At 44.9% G+C, this 21,526-nt stretch overlaps 1 protein-coding gene across 1 annotated transcript in view; it reads right to left on the bottom strand.

Annotated features, from left to right (window-relative positions):
- Positions 1 to 21,526, bottom strand: part of SCAMP1 (secretory carrier membrane protein 1) — a 70,679-nt gene that overhangs the window by 20,296 nt on the left and 28,857 nt on the right. Inside the window, exons 3-4 of the mRNA XM_080924779.1 lie at positions 2,868 to 2,966; positions 2,196 to 2,304 (exon numbers count right to left, since the gene is read on the bottom strand). Of these exons, the coding sequence (XP_080780905.1) occupies positions 2,196 to 2,304; positions 2,868 to 2,966 (208 nt within the window). The remainder of the gene's footprint in view (positions 1 to 2,195; positions 2,305 to 2,867; positions 2,967 to 21,526) is intronic.

Here is a 21,526-nt window from a genome sequence, read left to right on the forward strand (position 1 = left end):
TCTGAGAGCCTGGCATCTCTGGGGAGGACCATCTGTGCTCACTAGAATTCTGCTGCATTGCTAACTGGTCTGCAGAGGGAAGACAGGACTCTCAACAATCCAAGACTGGCTAAAGGGTCAGATCTGGACATTTCAAAGACTGAAGAGAAAAAAAGCTAAAAAAATCAGAACACTGAAAAAGTGTAAGAGACTGCCCTGTGAAGGAATGGGAGTCCCTGCAGCCTAAGGGCTGGAGAGACCCCAGTGATACGTGAGCAGGGGCTGTGTCTCTAAATAAACAAAGACTGACAGCAAGACTTGAGAAATGGAGGCAAAAGCAAAAATTAACCATAAATCACAAATTCAGACAAAAATGTAAGTAAAAAACAACGAAAAGTCATTTTCTTTTTCTTCTTCCTCCTCTTCCTCTCCTTCTTTGTGTGTCTGCTTGCTTTTTTTTTTTTTTTTTAAGGCAGGGTTTCTTTGTATAGCTCTGGCTTTTCCTGGAACTCTCTCTGTAGACCAGTCCAGCCTTGAACCCACAGAGATCTGCCTGCTTCTGCCTCGAAAGCTGGTAAAAGTCACGTTCTAATACTAAATATACTGTATAACCTTAAATTTTCAATTATATATATATATATATATATTTTTTTTTTTATCTATGTAAACAATTTTCATAAAGAAAAGTATGGCCTGCTCATTCTCCTTAGCATATGTCCTCAGTTACACTAGTTATAATACTGAAACCAGGGGACCAGGAACATAGCCCAGTGTGAAGCCTGGATTGGTCCTCAGAGAACACACATGGTCCATACTATGTAAGAAGGAGCCAAGAACAGCAATGAAGAGTGGGGGCTCCGGAACCAGAATGTCTCAAGCCATGTGCTGGCTGGGCGGTCATTAGAAGCAGAAATGTCATACACAGGCAGACTGCACAGCAGGTAAATGCTTGCTTCGAAAGCCAGATGACTAAAGATCTATCCTCGGAGTTCACCAAGGACTCAGAGTTCAATCCCAAGGAGCCACATAGTGGCGAGAGAGACAACCAAAGATTCCCTAACACCCCACCCTACCCTGACCCCACCCCACCCTTAGGGGGCCAAGATTTAACTGCATTCAGAGGTGGGCCGGCCAAGTCTACATGGTGAGTTCCAGGACAGCACTGTGCTAGCGAGTGAAATCCAGTCTCAAATTTTTTTTTAAAAGTTTTTTTTAAAAAAGAAGTGGAAACTTCCTTTCTTCAGAAAGTGAATTAACTGGGCCACATTTATCAGGTGGTGCTGAAACTTTAATGTGAATTATAGAATGAAAAGTTCTACAGGTGCCAAAATACTGCAAAATGAAGTACAAACTGTCTCTCTGTCACCATCTTTACCAAGACATCTTCCACATCTCACTGTCAGTCAGCTTGAAGAAAGTAAGACATCACTGTATCTCCTATGGGGCGTCTGTGACGCTGCAGGCAAGGAAATGACCAGGTCAACATGTCCTTGAGAGGCTCAAGACCCAAGCAATTCTAAGAGAAGGGAGAAATACTCAGCGTTCCTATAGCTGTCCTTGTTTGGGGTTTCTCCTGATTCCAGCCACCCTAACACTGCCTTCCCCGAGTCTGCTCATCCTTCTGGCTGAGGCTGCTCTCTCTCCCTCAGACTCTTTTAGAGCTGTCTTTAGCACTCAGAGCCTCAACAGACTACACAGCAGGTAACTTCTCAGACTAACACTCTCTTAGCATGTTACGGTAAGAATGGCATACCTGTGAGGACACAGCCAATAATCAAACACCCACGAGTCCAAGGCAGGGCACGCTCACACTCAAAGGTTCAATGGAGCTGCTGAGAAGCCCACACCCACGCTCTCACCTGTACCTTCCTTCCTTCTGAGGACTCCCTCTCATCCCTCATGACTAAGCCTACATTAAGACCTTTCTTTTAAAGAAAAAGAAAAGATTCAAGAGAGCCAAGTTTAGAATCAAAGGCTCCCTGGCTTAGAACGAAGCAAACTTATCAGATCTGTCTCACGTTCTCTGAGAGAAAGCCAATGCTCCTCTAATCTATCAAAGATGGGAGCTATCAGGCAAGATCAGAGAGCTGCAGGTATCAAGTAGGCGATCTGCTGTGTCTGACCTCTTTGCTAGAATCAGAAACAGGGCAGCGTTTTATCACCAAGGCAAATGGCCCAGAGCAAGGACAGACATTCATTCCGACTCTGGATACTACCGTGCTGACTCAGGTTCTGCATCTCTCGCTCCCGGCGATCTAACTCTGCAGCTTTTCTCTCCAGCTCTTCTTGGCGCTTGAGAAGTTCAGCTTGAGCCAGGGCATGTTCCTAAACAAAATGACCAACATATACAAGTTGGCAGACAGTCAAAATATTCCAACATCTGCATGCCTACTTTTACAGCATGAGAGAAACCTATGTTAAATGTGCTTTCAAAATATAGGCAGTCATTGAAAACTATAGCTTTGGAAAATATTAGCGAGATATTTGATTCATTTTGCTCTTTTAGATATGGAAGTCTTTAGGGGCAATGCTGAGGCCGCAGAATGGGAAAAACAAACAAAAAACCGAGCTCTCATTAAGAACAGCCGGAAATCTGGGGATAGACAGCTGGCTCAGCAGTAAGAGTGTGTGTGCTGTTCTTACAGAGAAGCCACACCAGGTGGCTCACCTATAACTGCAGCCTCTGAGGGCACCTGCACTCAGTGCACACAGCCACACGTCACTGAAAACAATAAAAATGAGCCCCTTACGGCAGGCAGAGCAGCCAGAGCCTGTAACCCTGTGCCTAATGAGAGCACGTGAGGTGCAGACAAGGGAACGACTGAGAAAGACGGACGGGATGAAGGACAACTGACGCAGCTCAAAAGTCTCGAGTTAACGGCACTAACCTTTGTGATCTGTGTGTAAGCTGGATGCTCCTCTGTTGGCTTCATTATTGCTGGCTGGGTGTTGGGTACGTTAGGCATTTTCACACTGCCTGGTGGAGGCTAAAGAAGGTTAAAGGCAATTATGCAACACAAAGACTCAACCTTAGCTTACTTCACAAGTATCAGCACTAGAAAGCAAAGTCCCACGCCCCACCCATCTCCATGCCCTCTCAGGCTGTGTGTAAAGTGCTTCTCCATCCCTGCTTCTAACACGCTTCTCGCTCTACAGTGCTGAGCAGCACGTAAGAGACAGTATAGTTCCTTCTTCACAGTAGAACAGACCCCATCAGACTAAGGAATTACACAGCAGAGCACAGATGGGGCCATCTGCCTACTGGGGAGGCTGAGGCCGGGACCCCAAAGCCCAGGAGCAGCCTGAGAACATAATGAGATGGAAGAACGGAAGAGGGAAGGAAGGAAGGAAGGAAGGAAGGAAGGAAGGAAGGAAGGAAGGAAGGAAGGAGATACTGAAGTTCACAGTCAACTCTTCCCTCTGGAGACACATGCCCATGGCCTGCTGCACATCTCTAACAGCTCCACTTTGCCAGTGAGCACCAGGCGTATCTCAAGGGAGCTGCAGCACCAGAGGACAGCCTGATGTCTGTAAGTCCATCTCTGAGGACCAGTCAGCTATGACAGACATAGTGAAGCCATCCAGAATGAGTTAACACCGCGCAAGAAATGTGAGATTGCTAAATGAAATAAAGTGAGAATCCCTCGGAGGGATTTATCTGTTCCTGTTGTTTGCCTCTCCAACAGACACATCGGACAGTGCGGCTTTGAGACAGGGTCTCCTGGCTGGACTGGACCTGCCTTTAAACTCACAGATCTGCCCACATATGCCTCCCAGGTCCTGAGGGTAGAGGCACGCACTGCCTTACTCTGCCATATTAACTTTTAAGAATGAAAGCCAAGCCGGGACCAGGTGTCATGGCACAAGCCTGCATCCCTACTACTGTAGATTCAAGGCTGCTTTAATCTCCAGTGAGGTCTGGGCTAGAGTGTCCTTGAGAGTGACTCATTCTCTTGAAAGAGAACAGAACAAAAGCAGTATATGAAATCCCAGGACACAAGAGAACTACAAGCTGAGGCTAATCTAGACTAAGTATATAACAAGACATGTGAGCGAACACAGGGACATGAGCTTGAGAGGAAGCAAGGCTAAGGCTGGGACGCAGGTTGGCGGCACACTTCAAGAAAACACGGAATCATCCGGAAACTCAGTCAGCACTCTACAGCCATAAATACCAAGCAGTGTGAATGTAGTAAGTCAGTAGCGGGGCCAGGTGGAAGGCCACAAGATGGTACTGCACACAGACACTAAGGATGTGCAAACTCGCCCACATCTTGGCACTCACAGCTGTTAAGGAAATCTCGACCCAGATTGAGGACCCAGAGATTCTTCAGCTAAAGGACTCAGGGTTACCTCAAGCCAGGTGCAACTCTGGAGAAAGACCTTTGCTTAATTACGATGATGACCGTTACTAATTCTCCTACATCTTCACCTCCAACCGAAAAGCAGTAAACAATAAGCCACTCTTGTATGTGTGTATGTGAGTGTATATACAAGTGTGTGAGTGCCCATGTAGGCCAGAGATGATGTAGAGCTCTCATAAATGCACTTCCGGCCATTGTGGCTACCACACAGGTGCTAGGATCCGAACTCTGGTCCTTATGACTGAGCAGCAAGTGCTCTTAACCACAGACTCGCCTCCCGGAACAAGACTGACATTTCAGCCACATGACAGACCTATATTGATATAGAACCATGTATACAGTGCTAGTTGAGTTTTCAATTAAATAATATGCCAAATACATAGTTAAGCTAAGAAATCCTGGAAGAACAGAAGGGAAGAAGAACTGTAAGTCCGAGAAAGCAGCACTCTGATGGGCTGCCATTCTCCAGATCACTGGGCTTTAAAGGACACAAAGTAAGGCAGTGCCCTTGCAGGGAACCAGGACTCACTGAAAGCAATACCCTCAGTGACTGTGAGAGAAAAAAACATACAGGGATGATGGGAATATTTACATGCACTATATTGATTCCTCAATACAAGAGAGAAAAAAGTACCCCTGAAAATAGCTGATCATAAACCTACCAAGGGGAAAATTTGGGACCAGAATTCATACAGAGGATCCCACGCTTCCCTGGCCCAGGTGAGAATTCTCACAGACAACTCTAAAAAGTAACCAAGTCATAATTGAAGCCTACAAAGAAACAAGCCACCCTTGGCCAAGATCAAAATTAAAACACCTGTTTAAGATCTGAATACACAGGCATAATCAAATACAAAATAAAGTTGCTTAATAAATATGAGGTTAGTAAAAGCTTAACTAGGGTAATGATGGTCAAAACGTATCAAACTGGTCTTCAAATACTTTGGGAAGCCAAACTGCCTAGAGCATATAAGGGTGGGGGGTGAGTGTGAGGGGGAGCATAAGTGGACGAGTGTGGATCCTAAGGCACAGCCACTGTGATGACCCATGCAAAGGACAAAGCTTTCCCTCGATGAGGCCAGGGGGGTGGCAAAGCTGGAGGCTAAGATTTTTCAATACTTTAAGACAGTTTACCACATTATATTTGCATATTCTGTGGTGATTTAGAAAGCTCAACTAGAACCAACTGGTAAAAATTAAAGAATGACCATATTGTCTCAATAGACTTAAGGACATTGTAAAAGCCCAGTCACATGATTGTGGACTGAATGCTCTAGAATTTGAAAGCTTTCTGCTCACTGAAAACTCTTAGGATATTACATACACAAGAACGTCATTCAAATTCCCTTCCTTCTAGGCATAAGAGATCTAGGGATTGTCTACGTCACATAAATTTCCATCCTTCTAGGTTCTAGACCCTCTTGTGAAAGACTACAAACCTTGGTCCCAGGGCATAACAAATGAGGCTGTGAGTGGGCTGGAAGCGCCTCCTCCTAGCCAGCTCTCTCGGTGCTGGGGGAACTACGCAGAGAGAGAAGCCAGCACCAGCACTCAGCTCTAGACTCTGTGCTGACTCCATGAATGAGTCCACACAAGGCGGGGCTCATCACTACGCTGCCAGAGAAGAGGAAGGGACTCATGAGGCTCAAGTACTGTTGACGGGGAGGAAGACACATAGTGATACAGCCACTGGTCAGGCACCCTTGCTTCTGTGTACAAACCATCATGTTACTATAGCAACCACGATGAAGCAGCAATCACACACACAGAAGACATAAAAGTACAAAGAGCATAAGTTGGGACAAGGATGTTGGTCATCGGGGCTAGAAGGAAAATGAAGAGGGGGATGGGTGGATAAGCAAAGTGCCTCGAGTACATATGTCATGTGCCTGGCATAATTAAATTCACTAGCATGAATAATCAGCATATGCTAATAAGGCTGTTTTCCTTCCTGTGTACTTCTGTAGTTTAGGCATCTAATCCCCAAAGCAGCCCCATGTTCTCTCGTGCTCAGAGCCTACACAATATCCTCTGGTCATATGGTCTGGCTTCAGAAACCTCAGATACTTAGAAAATGTACTCTAGGACTAACCAGAGTCAACCCAGGGTTGAAAGAGAGGGACGGTGCATTTTAACGGGCTAACATGTTGAACAACCCCTCAGGTAATCCTTACACAAACAAGAACTTCTTGGAGCAGCTTCTATTACCAGTGTGGCGTGCCTCCCAACGGATCCGCCCCCAACAGCTGGCTGTGGCTAGGCTTACCTGCATTGCTAAGTATACCTGGTAGTAAGGACAGGAGAGACATATACACAGAGAACAGGTGTGTTGGCCAAGAGCTGCACACAGTAGGGGCGTACACAGTAGGAGTACACAGACCAACATACAACATATTTACTAGTCACTGATTACTCTCTTGGCCACAAATATGTCATGGAGCTTATGACTTAGTAAGGGAAGGCACTCTGCATCATAACATCTGAGAACAGCAGAACCATGAACTCACAGGTGAAGCCAAGTATGGGTCGTTCTATAGACGTGAGGCCATAAAGATGAAAAGGAAGTCTTCCTGAGGAAAGACCGACCATTCCAAACGGAAGAACGACCTGTGTGAATGGGACAGTATGCTGGCACTCGATACAAGGCATGCAAGCAAGACAAGAGGGACCAGGTAACAGGCTATTCTAAAAACTCCTGACTCATTTTGTTTAAGAAAGAAAGGAAGGAAGAAAGAAAGGAAGGAAGGAAGGAAGGAAGGAAGGAAGGAAGAAGGAGGAAGAGGAGGAGGAGGAAAGAGGAAGAGAGAAAAAGAACAGGCAGCAGCAACAGCAGCAGGTGTAAGGGAGAGTTGAGTTTCCGGTTCAACAGATGAGTGTCAGATGTATCTCTTCAAGAGGTTTAAAAATAAACAAACTGAAAAATCAGTAACACCTCCCATACCTCAGGAAGTGTAAGGCCATAGGGCAAAACTGGATGGAGAACAAATCCTACGAGAATTCTCCATGATAAGAGCAGTGGGAAGCAGTGCCAAGGCAGGGAAACCAGGACTGTGAATTTCTCCACAGCTCAGTCAAACACGTGGTAGGACCGGGAGGCACGGTTCAGATGGCACAACATCTGCCTTGCAAACCCAAAGTTCTGAACTTGGTTGCAGAGCCATCTTGAGAAGGTGGGCATGGTGGTGTGCGCTGTAACCCCAGTACTGAGAAGCAGAACCAGGAGGATCCCGGCTCACAGACCAGCCAGTCTAGTGTTTACTCCAGGCCAGTTGTGAGAGACCCTCTCAAGGAGACACAAAGCATTCCTGAGATGACACTGAAGGTTGACGGTCACATGCACATGAAAAACTCACAGGCGCATTTAAAATAATTACAGGCCCCCCTTCAATATGCTTTTGTTCTACCCTCTACCAAGGGAAAGAAGGTGGCTCTAGAACACACTAAAGAACTCTAAGTCATCTCACAGGAAATGACCTCAAGAAAACCTGACTGGTGTCTAATCTGCTGATGTTTAACCAGGGCGGGAGCTGCAGCCATGTATCCCATCTACAGAAAACACTTGGGAGCACAGGTGACGTTCACAGCTTATGACTCTATAAAAACAGAGAACCCACGTTGCTTACCGCCATGGGACTGAAGGCCCATTACCAGCAGTTCCGAGTATATCATGCCTGTCTGTCAAGAAAATATGAGGGATAATAAAAAGCAAAAGTCAACCCGCAGAAACCAGAGCAGACCATCCAGTGGTGTTAGATTCCCAGGGAAGGAGTTAAACAGTCCTGAGAACTCTAGGGTAAAGTAGATGCCGTGTAAGCACAGAGTTCCCGAGAGCTGGAAGGACGCTTGCATCAAATCCAGGCCAGCAGAAATAAACGCCCATGGTGGGTTTGCTGGTAGACTGGATGAAGAGCAGAGCTAAGGGCTGAGAAACCTGAGGAGAGAGGAGGGAGGACCAATTGTGGCAAGTGCAGACCAGCCGAGAATTACAATGTGTAATGTAATGAACAGGCCACAGGGCGGAGAGTCACAGGGGTTGGCGCCTTTAAAGAAAAAAAGTGACCCAGTGCCTCCAAGGTACTGTGAGGCATCAAACCAGAGATCCAGAGGGTTCATGGAACACTAAAAATTAATAATAATAAAATAACGCCCTACATATACACAGATATATTATTTCAAATTACCAAAAAAAAAAAACCCAAAAAAACCAAAAAAAAAAAAAAAAAAAGGAAAGAGGAAAAGAAAGAAATGACAGACAACAGCCTGAAAGCCCAAATGGGACAAAATCCAACTTCCTTGAAAACAACAAAGACAAATGTATCTTGGAGGCAGAGGGTGGCTCCACTGTTAGGAACATATGCTGAGCTGGTAGCCAGCAATGGTGGTGCACACCTTTAGTCCCGGCACTCAGAAGGCAGAGGCAGACAGATCTGTGCATTCCAGGCCAACCTGGTCTACAGAGCAAGTTCCAGGACATCCAGGGCTACACAGAGAAGCCCTGTCCGGGTTGGGGGAAGGGTGGAGGGAACCTCCAGTTTTGATTCCAGAGGGTCTGATGCCTTCTACTGGGCACCTGCAAGTACTGGCATGCACCTGATACACAAAAACATAGAAATTAAAAAAATAATAATTATATCTCACTTCTCAAAGACCAAAGAAAGTAAAGTCAGAAACAATAAATACAGGAGAAATGAAAGCCACCGCCCTAGACTTCTGTATCCTTGAAACTATTCGAAAGTAAAGAACATAAGAACTCCGTGCACAGAGCAAAGTACTAGTAGATTTGCCTCTGAAAAGAAGGGAAAGAACATGGGTCAGAGTCTATGAGAAAGGAAGAAGATCCAGGGAGATAATCTAAGGGAAACAAAACATTTTTCACATCTTCAACCGAGTGGCAGAATATGGCTGGTCTGAAATGTCTTCAGCAGCATCTCTCACTGGTCAGAATCATACACCTCATGCATGCCTGCACTTGTATGTACACACAAGCACGTGAGATAAAGGACAGAAAGAATACAAGGCTGAGGGGGAAATCACAGGTCCTGTAATTATAGGGTATTCACATGTGAAGAGGTAATTTGTGTGCACTTAGATTTATGTGGATTTGCAACTCTAAACAGTAAAAACAAGAAACATAACTGATGTGTTAAAACAGGTGTTCACAAGATGCTAAATAAAAATGCAGAAATCAAATAAATATAGGGGAACAGACAGAATACCGTGTAAATATGGGAGACATCAATCCAACTACATAATTTCTTTGAATGTCAATGGCTTAAATGCACCAAGTGAAATAGATTTTTCAAAATGAATTAAAAACCTAATAACATCATCTACTAATGCCTTTCCGTAAGATGAAAACAAAAGAGCCAACTTCTAAAGCAAAGAAAACCAATGGCAGTCAGCTTAAAGGATTAACTCTCTGGATATCCCAAGAAGAGCAAACCCCACTGTAGCTGAAACACAATAGATACCCCTAAGTTTCTGAACTGTCTGCATCACTGGTGATGACAAGAAGGACAGTGCCCAGGTAGCTAAGCTTTGTAAAGTTGTGATGCTGGCCCACTGAAGAGGAGCCATTAAACCACAGTGAGGAAAAAAAAAAAAAAAAAAAAAAAAACCTTCCAGGAAGTAGGTAAGAGAACTACAAGGGCACAGTACTCTCTAAATGACTGGCATCCACACTGGGTACCAGAGAGGCAAGGGGTGGCATGCCCAGGCAGTTAAGCAGAAGCAACTACGGCAAGAATTCTTTCCTCTGTAGGTTGATGTCAAGGCAATACATGATTGAATAGTAGAGAGTGGAGCGGGGACAAAGTTGGTAAGGTGGAAGAGAGAAAGCAGGAGATTCACAGAGGAGAATGGTTCAGATCAAGGTGAACTAGATTGGTTTTATCTTGTCTAGGTGGGTGGTTTATTATATCTTATTTAATTGGCAGTGAATTTATTGTTTAGATGTATTGTGGATTGAGAATTTAACATATAAATCTGTTTGATATGTTATTGATTGTTGAGTCATAATTTTACCAGGCTGAGGAGATAGTGTGTGAAAGCTATGGCTGAGAGGCAGCAGGAGTGTACAGTTCCAGCTCTGTTGCCTGTGAGAGGTGAGGGCGTGCAGCCCCAGGAACGGAGGTGTGTGTGAAAGGCTTGGTGACTAACCACACTCTGCTCTTGCACTGGAGTGGCTCCCGGAGTGAGAGCTCTTGAGGAGTCCACAACAGACTCTATCCAAGTTCCTCTGCATAGACACACTATAAAATATGTCAGCATAATCCACACACACACCTGCATACATGCATGCACGGACACAAGCATGTACACACACACACACACACACACACACACACACACACACACACAACTGTCGACATAAACCCTCCCCAGGCTCACTGATTCTTAGTTCAGGGAGCAGCATTTTCAAGAGCTGCCACACAAGAATGGACTGCAGAGCAGCCCAAGGCTGGTCAGGACATGGCACCTACAGCCAAGTTCAAAATCAGCAGGAGGAAGGAAATACAGAAAACCAAAACTGTAAAAAATAGAAAAGCTACAGAGATAAGTGAGCTAAGAAAATAAGCTGGGTTGATCATCCTTAAGTGGACTCAAACCAACAAACAACTCAAAAGTTTAAAAATGAAAATAAAATGACCACTACCAAAAAATTCCAGAAAACTAGGAGACTCATAAGGGACTCATGAACAAATTGACTCGACAATATGGGCTAAGCGAGGGGGAGGGACAGACTCCTAGAGCAAGAGAACAATGAAGATTGAGTCAGTGAGAAACAGAGCGCCTGGCTGGACAGACAATGACAATGAAGAATTAATCAAGACCAGGCCAGCAAGGAGCAGCGCAGAACCAAAGAATTCCCCACCCGAAGTCCACCAAGCACTTGCAGACTAAAGCCATCTTCCGCTGTTTCTTTTGTTTGGAGACATGACCTCTGTATGTCCCAGGCAGGCCTTAAACTCCTGATCCTTCTCTACCAGAGTGTGCCACCGAGCCCAGCGACTGTCAGTATTTCTTGAATTTTTCACAAAATTGAACTAAAGGGAATATTTACATAGTTTATAAAGCTAATTAATTAATTAGCTTTAATATCTGATACCTTAAAGGAAAAAAAAAAGGAACAGGTGGTGGTCAGGAGCCCAGTCTTAGTTATCCTATCGCTGTGATAAAACACAAGCAAAAGCAACTTGGGGAGGACAGGGTTTATTCAACACACAGTTTGTAGACCATCATCCTGGAAGTCAGGCAGGAACTCAAGGCAGGAACTGATGCAGAGGACACAGAGAGTGCAGCTTACTGGCTTGCTCAGCCTGCTTTCTAAAAACAGGTCAGGACCACCAACCCAGGGATGGCAACACCTACATTGGGCTAGGCCCTCCCACATCAATCACCAAGTAAGGAAATGCTTTGATAAAAGAACCCTAGCTTGGTTCCTAGCACATGCTGAGCATCTGACAACACCTGAAATACCAGCTCTAGGGGAACAGATATCTTTCTTCTCTTCCAAAGGCACTGCACTCACATATAAATACATGCACACATACATACCACACAACACACATACAACATATAACACACAGCACACACACATAACATGCAACATACACAATACCCAACATGCACAGCACAACACCAACATACAACACACACAAGAACACAAATAATACACACAAAACCCAAAACACAACACCAAAATCACACAATACACATAAAACACACACACAAATCTTTTTTTTAAAAGCTAAAGAAAACAACCTACAGGACAACTTCTCTAAGGAGAATTTATGCAAAACCCTCATAGGGCACCAGCAGAGTTCAACAACACTTTAAAAATCACACATCATAACCATGTGGGTTTGTCCCTAACCCCCTACGGCTGCTTCGCTACCTAAACACGTATGATTACATACGGTATCAACAGGACAGAAACTGAAAAGCACCTGATCATCTAAGCTCACACAGAAAACAAATGTTGGCAAAAACCTAACATACTTCATGGCAAACCCCCCATAGTTTAATCCTGAAGGGCATTCCCTCAATGTACACAAGAGTACTCGCAGACCCTCCACAGCATCCCCAGGGAAAGTTTAAAGCTTCTCCATCAAAACCCAGTGCAAGACAAGGAGGCCTAACTCTTGCTGCTTCTGTTTGGTTTAGTAATAGAGGCACAAGGGAGCCACTGGACATGAGAGGGAACAGATGGAGGGAAGGAGGGGAGAGAGAAGTTACTAATCAAAAATGTAAAATTATCTCTTTATACACATAGCAAGAGTCTGTATTTTGAAACCACTCAAATACTAGAACTAGGAGATGAACATAGTAAGAGTGTTTGATACCAACAAAACCAGTACCGCTTGCATAACTAAAAAAGGAATCAAGAAGTGTTTCCATTTATAGAAGTAAGAAACTAAAGTAGGAATAAACTGACTCAAAAGGTGAAGGTAGGGCTTCGTGGGAACTGTTTAACTTACTCCTGCGGTGGCGGTGGCTTGGAAGCAGAGGTGGGACAGTGGAAAAGGGTGGGCAGGGCTTGAAGTGACAATGGGCACAAACCCTCTTCCTCTCTGTCACTCACAGTGTGAGGTGATGGCTCTGCTCTACCCCAAGGTCCCAACAGGATACACTGCCTTGCCACAGGCCCAAAGCAAGAGTCAACCATTTACCTCTGAGTCCTCTAAAACTATGGAAGGCAAATCCTGTATACAGATCATCTCAGGGATTTGTTAAAATGGCAAAAATCCAACACTACAGAACACTGATTTAAAAACAAAAATGGAGGAAAACATAAATGGAAAGATGGGCCACGGTCATGGGTCATAATAATATTGCTAAAGTATTCATCCTACCCAAAGAAGTACATAATCCAACGTAAGCCCTATATAATTCCATTGACATTCTTCACAGAAATAGGGGGAAATTCTAGCCTTCATATAGAACTATAAAAAACCCCAATAGTCAATATATTTTAAAAAATGGTACCATCATATTTCCTGACTTGAAGTTAAATTACAGAGCTATAGAAATCAAAATATCATGACTGTCACACAAATGTACAAAGAGGGCAGAAAAGGAGGACAGGACAAAATTAAATCTAAGTATGCACAGTCAGCTGGTGTTCGAGAGATGTAGAGATCAGCCGACAGCTGCTGTGCTCCCTTCTCTCTACATACGGACCCTGCCGCTCAAACCCGAGCAAGCAAGCAAGCACTCTCTGAGTCATTCCACCACCCTCAAGGGGTTTCTGGAAAGGCCACTGAAAAGAAGTGGGAGGAAGACAGCTTGTTCAACAAGTGGTTCTGGGGAAAGCATTTCCACATGGAAAATAAAACACGAACTATCTCACACCACATACAACATCTTACATCAACTCAAGATGCACAAAGCACTCAGCCATGAAGCCTGAAACCACAGATCTAGCAGAAAGCACAAGAGGAAGCTCCTGGACAGTGGCCTTGGCAACACTGTTTCATCCATCACAGCAAAAGCTCAAGCCAAAAGGCACAAACAAATACATGGGTCTATATCACGTCAATAACAACCAAGATGGAGTGGCAGCTGCAGATGTGGAAAGACATACTTGTGTTAGACTATGTGATGAGAGGTTAGTATCCAAATGTCGTAACTAGTGGGAAAACAAACAGCCTAGTTTAAAAGTAAGTAAAAGACCTGACTAAATAGGCATTTCACAAAAAAAAAAAAAAAAAAAAAAAAAAGTGATCACCAGGTATATGAAAAGATTCAACATCATTTATTGGAAGAGAAATGTAGATCAAAATCACAAGACACCAAACCCCTTTATAACTGCCAGGATGACTATCTTCAAAATCTCAGAAAGACAAAGGGGGATCATCTCCACTGTGGGTGTGGATGGTGCATCCATTATGAAAAGGAACACGGATGCTCCAGAGGGAATGCAACACGGAATTAGCAATGGCTGAGTTCATCTCTAAACAGAGTATGTGTAGATCAAAACTTGACACCGCATCCAGTAGACACATACAATTATTTTTGTTAAGTAAATAATCCCTTGAAAAGATACCAGAGCTACTACTGTATGAGTAGGCAGTCCCTCTTCAAGTATAAGCAGCAGGAAATACAACCATTGCACAGTGTCTGCACCCCATGCCTGCATAACATTACTAACAACAGCATGAATGTGGGACAAGAGGAACCGTACCACCAGACAGAAACTAGGAAAGCTGAATGGAATAAAAACCCCTTATTCTCATATTTGAGGCCAGTAGGCATGTCATCGGCTGTCACCCAGTCCCTGTCCTGGAGCACATGACCACAGCACATGAATTCTGTGACCACTAGTCATGTAGTACAGAGTTCTCCATGCCAATGAGGTATCTAGATGGGCAGGCCCAATAAGCTTCCCTTTCCAGACATTCTCCAAAAGGTCTTTAATCTCCGGTCCACCCTGAGATTACTATACTATACCCATTTCCCACAGTGAACAATGACTAAACAACTTACACAAGCAAGGATTGTCTCTCTCATCGAGAACCACGTGGCTCCTTTCCTGACTCCTCAAGCTTCCGGGGTAAGGGAACTAACTCCAGCCTTGGCTCAGCCTTTGTCATTTCTCACCAGGGCTGAGGCCTCCATCTTAGACTGAGCTCTTCCACCCCTGACAAGCCAAACACCAGGCAGTGATGGCAGCAATGTAGGGTGAAATGCAGCCTGGCACCCTTCGCTTTGCCTGCCCTAGCGAAGTTCACACACCCCAGTGGCAAGAGGGAATACAGAAACACACAAATGGATAAAGTAGTGGCAGTTTACAAATACAGTGAGACCTTGCCATCTGCCATACTAACAATCCCACTGGACAACACGCTAAGTGAAATACACCAAGCACAGAAGAAAACAATTGCATGATCTCATTTACATGTGAAATCTAAAAAGAAGGTTCACAGAGGGCACAAAACAGTGATTGCAGAAGATGAGGAGGAACTGGGGCAGGAAAGGAGCAGATGAAGGCTGGAGAACTCAAATTTATAAGGCAAGCAAGTCCCCTGCTGTGATGAGCACAAAGACCATACGTGTAGTCAAACTGCATAGGAAATACATGCTGAGTAGCTTTTAGCTGCTACAAAAAGGAAAAAAAAAAAAACAGCAATTGTATGAACTGATAGTAAGATAGTAATGTAAATTCACCATCTGTGTGTTTCATTAAATCATATTATAATACCTAAATATACATGCTAAAAAATTAAAAACATACAGTTACTGTGTGATCTGGCAACCACACCCCCAGATACTTACCCAAATAAGCTGAAAACTTATGCTCACAGTAAAACCTACAGAGATAATTTTAGCTCCTTTATTCATTACAGTAGGGCACTGGAAGTAAGCACGCTTTCTTCGGTCAGTGAACGGATCCACAAACGGATCCACAATCCAGGTAGAATATTCTGTAGTGCTAAAATAAAAATGAGCCATGGAGCCATGGATAGACGGAATGCACACACCAGGGGAAGAAGCGGGTCTGAGAAGGCCGCACCATGCACAGTGCAGTGGGAAGATGACCGGCGGGAAAGGCGAGCCTACAGAAACGGAAACACACAGAAGCCGAGAACCCAATCACCGTGGCTGCTGCTCAGGCTGTAACCAGGAAGGAGAGCGAGGCTGGGGTCCCAGTACGCCAATTACAGTGCTGGGCCCAGGTCAGCCCACTTACTCAACCCCCAGCAGGAACATACCCAGGCTGAGTTACTGTGTGTCAGAATAGGCTCATTAGCTGTGACAAATTGTGTCAATCTAGAGGTAAAATGGATCAGTAGCTGGGGGGTGGGCGTGAGGGGCAGGAGCAGGTGGGAATCTGCTGCTCTGCAAAAACAAAACCTCTTTAAAAAAATGAAGCAAAACATTGATCAAGAGAAACTCATCAGTACAGAGGAGAACAGTTCAGTTCCCAGGGCTCACAGCTCCACAGACCTGGCCTCCACAGAAGACTGAAGAAATGGATTAACTCTTTTTCTTTCCTTCCTTCCTCTTTTTCCTTCCTTCCTTCCTTCCTTCCTTCCTTCATTTGAGACTGGGTTTCTCTGTGTAGCCCTGGCTGTACTGGACTTGATTTGTGTAAACCAGGCTGGCCTTGAACTCAGAGATCCGCCTGCCTCTGCCTGTGCTGGGATTAAAGGCATGGGCCTCCACCTGCACAGACAACTCCTTTTTCTTAAGGGTCAAAAACAGAATGAAAAGCAACATAAAGGGGACCATGAGCTGAGGGTTCTCTCAAAGTGGGGAAATGGGGACAGTTTCTAATCACTGCCTAGAGTGCAGCCCCAAGACAATCCAGAATTTAATGAGAGGAGAGAACATGGGGCGAAGGAAACCAGCGCGCTAAGAGTGGGACTAACAGACACATTGGAGATCACAGAGGCCCCGGGAGATGTGCCAACTCATCTGGAAGACTCAAAGACACGAGGCAGTGGTCACAGATACGTGGACTTCAGCCCCAGAGGAGGAAATCCCGAAGTGAAGGGGCAGCTGGACAAAACTGATACTACAGCAGAGTCCAGCCCTGCTCCAGCCTGTGCAGTATAAACTGGTAAGGAGCCGTCCTCCCAGCCTGAGGATGACTGACACTCCCTCACAGAAGGGGAGGGAGTGGACATTAGGTCCCGTATGATATAGACGGAGGAATCCGGTCCCCTCAGCCGTCTAACTGCACGCAGCAGAGGAGTCTTGGGGAGGTGGTGGAGCATGCAAAGACTAGAGCAGGAGGCTTGTCACTGGCTTTGGCTTGTAATCAGGACCTGAGGACAGGGTAAAGGTTCACTCTTCCCCAGGGAAGGAACATTAGTAACAGCCAGTTTATAACTTTCTCAGGTCTGTGACTTAAAAGTTCATGTAACCTCCTGCATATATAACATGTCATTTGGGGTCATTTAAATTCGTGTTTCAGGGCCAGAGCTAGTTATTATTTGGCTTAAAACAAACCACTTTTATTTGCCTTTAAAATAATCCTGTGATGAGTGGTACATACATTTAATCCCAGCACTCAGGAGGCAGAGGCAAGCAAGACCTCTGTGAGTTCAAGGTCAGGCTGGTCTACATAGTGCATTCCAGGACAGCCAGGGCTACATGATGAGACCCCGTCTTGGGGAAGGGAAGATGAACACAGCTGGGTACAGCTCAGTGGTAGAGACACACCTAAACTGTTCAAGCTACACTCAGGTCCTGGTACCAAATACATGTACACAAAACGTTAAAACAACACAATTATGAAACAGTGAAGACGTCTGGGATCCGACAGCGGGAAGAGCTGTGAACTCAGTGTAAAGGGTCAAGGAAACAAGACATGAAAGTGTGGAAAAGTGATTAGAAACAGCAAAATAGGAGAAGTGGGTTAAATACTGATAGCTGTGGTAAATCAAGATACAAAAACATTAAAGACACGTTGTGGAGGCTGTTAGATGCCAGTGACAGCGGCTGCTGGGTCCTGATGAAAATCTAGTAAGAGACAAAGGTGGGAAATTTTCAGAATCTCAGAACCACAAAGGGCATCCACCTCTCCTTCATGCCTGGGTTAAAACTGAGAGAAAAGTCGACTACTTCTTTGAAAAGTCTGCAGAAGCAGCAGAATTCTATGGTCTGAATGACTTGTCACCCCGAAAGTCCTCTGTTGAAACTTAATCCTCAATCAATAGTTTCAGTAGATGAGATATTTAGAAGGTGATGTGGTTGTTAGGGAGAGACATCTATACAGCCAACCAGTGCCCCTTAGAAAGAAGGCGGGGGGGGGGGCTACCACGTGAAGACACAGCAAGAATAGCACACAGGTCCCAGGAAAGGGACCCTCGGCAACTACTGAATCCACCCACACTTGCACCAGAACTGTGAGCCATCAATTTCTGTGGTCTACAAATTACCAAACCTTCAGAGTATAAAGAAAGCATCAACCCCACAGTACAGTGTTTCCAGAGCACAAAGAAAAGGCACTCAGAAGAGAGGAAGGGCTTGAAGATAGACAGAGTTTAAAGAGTTCCACACGAAGGGAGGCAGGCTGAAGGCTACAGAGACATGGAGGAGTAACAGCAGCAGAGGAGACACTGGCAAAACTGAGGGGAACAGACAGGAGCGCCCAGGCGTAGTCCTCACATACTTTCTAACTCCTACTGTGGCACTGGGCTCTAAAGTGAGCCCTCCTGATTCTCCCCCATGCTGTTCACATCTTTGAAACAGAATCCTCCTCCTGACAGCATTTCAGAGCTTTTAGCCAGCTCTTAACCAACAAAACACTGAAGTTCAATGATGCTGACAGGCTGCCACCCCTCTTGGTTCTACTACACTCTTGAAGAAGTCATCTTAGCAGTCAGGACTAAGAGGCTCCATGGGACAGAAGGAGACCCATGTATCTATCCTCTGGGAACTGCAGGGGAGATCTGTGCCCCCGTGAAAGGCGGCAATTAACTGCCTGGAAATTGCTAAGACTCTGCCATATACAGAGTATGATCTTGGGCGGAACCTCAAGGAGCCCGGCAGAGATCCTTCCCGAGTCAAACCCCACAGAAGAATCGAGCACAGGAGACTGCAGAGATGGCTAGGCAGTTAAGATACTGTTCTTCAAGGGCATCCAACGTTGGTTCCCAGCAGCCTCCTGTGGCATCTTCGGGCACCTGCACTCACATGCACATACCCACACACAGACATATGATCAAAAACAAATCTTTAAAAAATACAACATGGACAATACCTTCAACACAGCTTTAGACTGGCTAGAGGAGGTAGCTCTGTTGAGCCCAGACTTCTGACCCACAGAAACGATGGAAAAGCTTGTTTTTGCTTCACACCACTGAGTTTGTGACAGTTTGTCAAACATTAGCAAACCTGTATAGATGGCTGTCTTGACCCACTAAAAGGTGAGGATACCCTAGGAGACCCCAGGCATTATGATCACACAGTCTCTTGACTCCCTCACAACAGTGGAAGGCCAAGTTGAGGAGTCTCAGCCAAGTTTGCTTTGTAGGGAGATGGATGGCTTTGGCTTAAAGCAAGCAGCACGCAAGCCTAGATGGGTAACCTGGAACATGCTGGGCTTCCTCCTCAGTTTTTCTATAAGCCAAAAAAAAAAAAAAAAAAAAAAAAAAAAAAAAAAAAAAAAAAAAAAATGCTATATGAGACAGACTAAGTTAAAATCAGCTGGCCCCACATGCCAAACTGCTAAGTGTAGAATATCTAATCACTTCTAAGGAAAGTAGGTAAGTTCATCTGATCTCTAAGAAAATAATTCCCTAACAGTACAAAAAGTAGGCTGAAGACAGACTGGAGGCCTTGCATCTCTAGAAGGCCACCACTGTGCTGTTCTACAAGTTTCTGAACTAGGGCAGCTTGGTTTCAGTTGAAAGGACAGACAGGTAAAGCTCTTCAGGGAGTGAGGATGTGGCCACTGATCAGATATAGGAAAGGAAGCCACTTGAGCCCAAGAACATTTGTACTTCTAGCCACAAGGACACTGGGAGAACAGAAGCATAGTGTCATTGAAGGAGACAGGAAACAGACCGGCTCAGGAGGAGAAAGGTAATGAGCCCCCAGAATACCAAACTAAGGAGCTGCAGAGAAAAAAGGACATACACAGCAAGAGGCAAAAAGGCGTTCAAATGGAGAGAGGGCATCCGCAGTATTTGAAACACAATTGCTCTATGCAATCACACAGTCAGTCCTGCAGCCAAAAGCTTCATCCTGCACTGACAGGAAGCTGACAGGAGAAATTCTTTGACTCAGTGCTTTCCTCCTAGCCTCCATGAGAGACATGACTAAAGTTCGCTCATCAGCAGTCAGAGCTGGACTAAAATGCAGGTCTTCAAGGCCTCCGTCTCGTTGGATGTTAGAGACAGTTCTTTCTTAGACAAGCTGGTTATTTATGTCCTTAAGGTTAGGAATGACTACCTGGCAACCTCCTCCTCATGTTCTTTCCGCTGGAAGGCACAGATCGGAGAAACTGCACATGGTACAAGGAACAAGGCAGAAAAGAAGGCAAACCCACCCTCTACAAGGACCGGAAACATGGCAGCAAATGAGGCCCCAAGTGTCTCCCGGGACGTCTATCCAGAGCCCCGCCTTCCAGCCCCAAGTGTCCCCAGTCTTTACCTTTTAATATCTATCAGAGGAAAACCTGTCAGAGGCCATGAGCACCCTAAGATAATGTAAATTACCTGGTTAAAGGGAAGTATTCTTGATCAAATCATTGCTCTAGCAACTCAGAAGGTAGTCCAGAGAACCTAGAGAGTATGTGCTGTAATCTACATGATCTCCATGCACCTTATACTCGAGCAACATAGATTACAAACCCAAGATGACTATACCTACAGCACATCTCACTCAAGTGTTCAGCAGTCCTCCATGCCAGCAGATACTGTCTACATTATATGGCATCTTATGAAAACACTTGAATTTATAACTGTGAATTAAACTTATAAAAGTTCTCAACTTTTCATTATTCTATAGTCTTTAACTACCTGAAGTTTTCTTTCAACAAAAAAAAAATTACATATCGTAAGTCTTCCTTTGATATTATAATTACATCATTTCCCCTTCTGTTTCCTCCCTCTAAATCCTCCCATATACTCTTCCTTGATCTCCTTCAAAGTCATGGCCTAATTCCATGTGCTGGCCTACGACAACTTTACAGAAACTAGAGTCATTAGAGAGGAGAAAGTTTCAATTAAGAAAACCGCTTCAGCATGAAAGATGGTGGCCTACACCTTTAATCCCAGAAGTCAGGAGGCAAGCAGATCTCTAGGAGTTCAAGACTCTACAAGATAAGGTTGTAAGGAAGTCTGTAGGGAAATTTCTTAAATGATGTTTGAGGGCCCAAACCCATTGTGGGTGGTACCATCCTTGGGTTGGTAGTCCTGGTTCTAAAAGCAGGTTAAGCAAGCCATGGGGAATATGGTGGTTTGAATAGGTATGGCCCTGTAAATTCATGTGTTTGACTGTTGGGCCCAAAGGATATGGGGCCATGTTGGAGAAAGTGTGCCCCTGAGGTAGCTTTGAGGTTTCTTGTGCTCAAGTTTGTCCACTGTGGCACACACACCCCTTCTGATGCCTGGGGATCAAGATGTAACACTCTTGTCTCCATCTCTAGCACCATGTCTGCCTGCAGGCTGCCATGCTTCCCCCCATGATGATAATGGACTGAACCTCTGAACCTGTAAACCAGCCCC

This window comes from Micromys minutus, assembly GCF_963924665.1.
Source record: "Micromys minutus genome assembly, chromosome: 11".
Taxonomy (NCBI): Eukaryota; Metazoa; Chordata; class Mammalia; order Rodentia; family Muridae; genus Micromys; species Micromys minutus.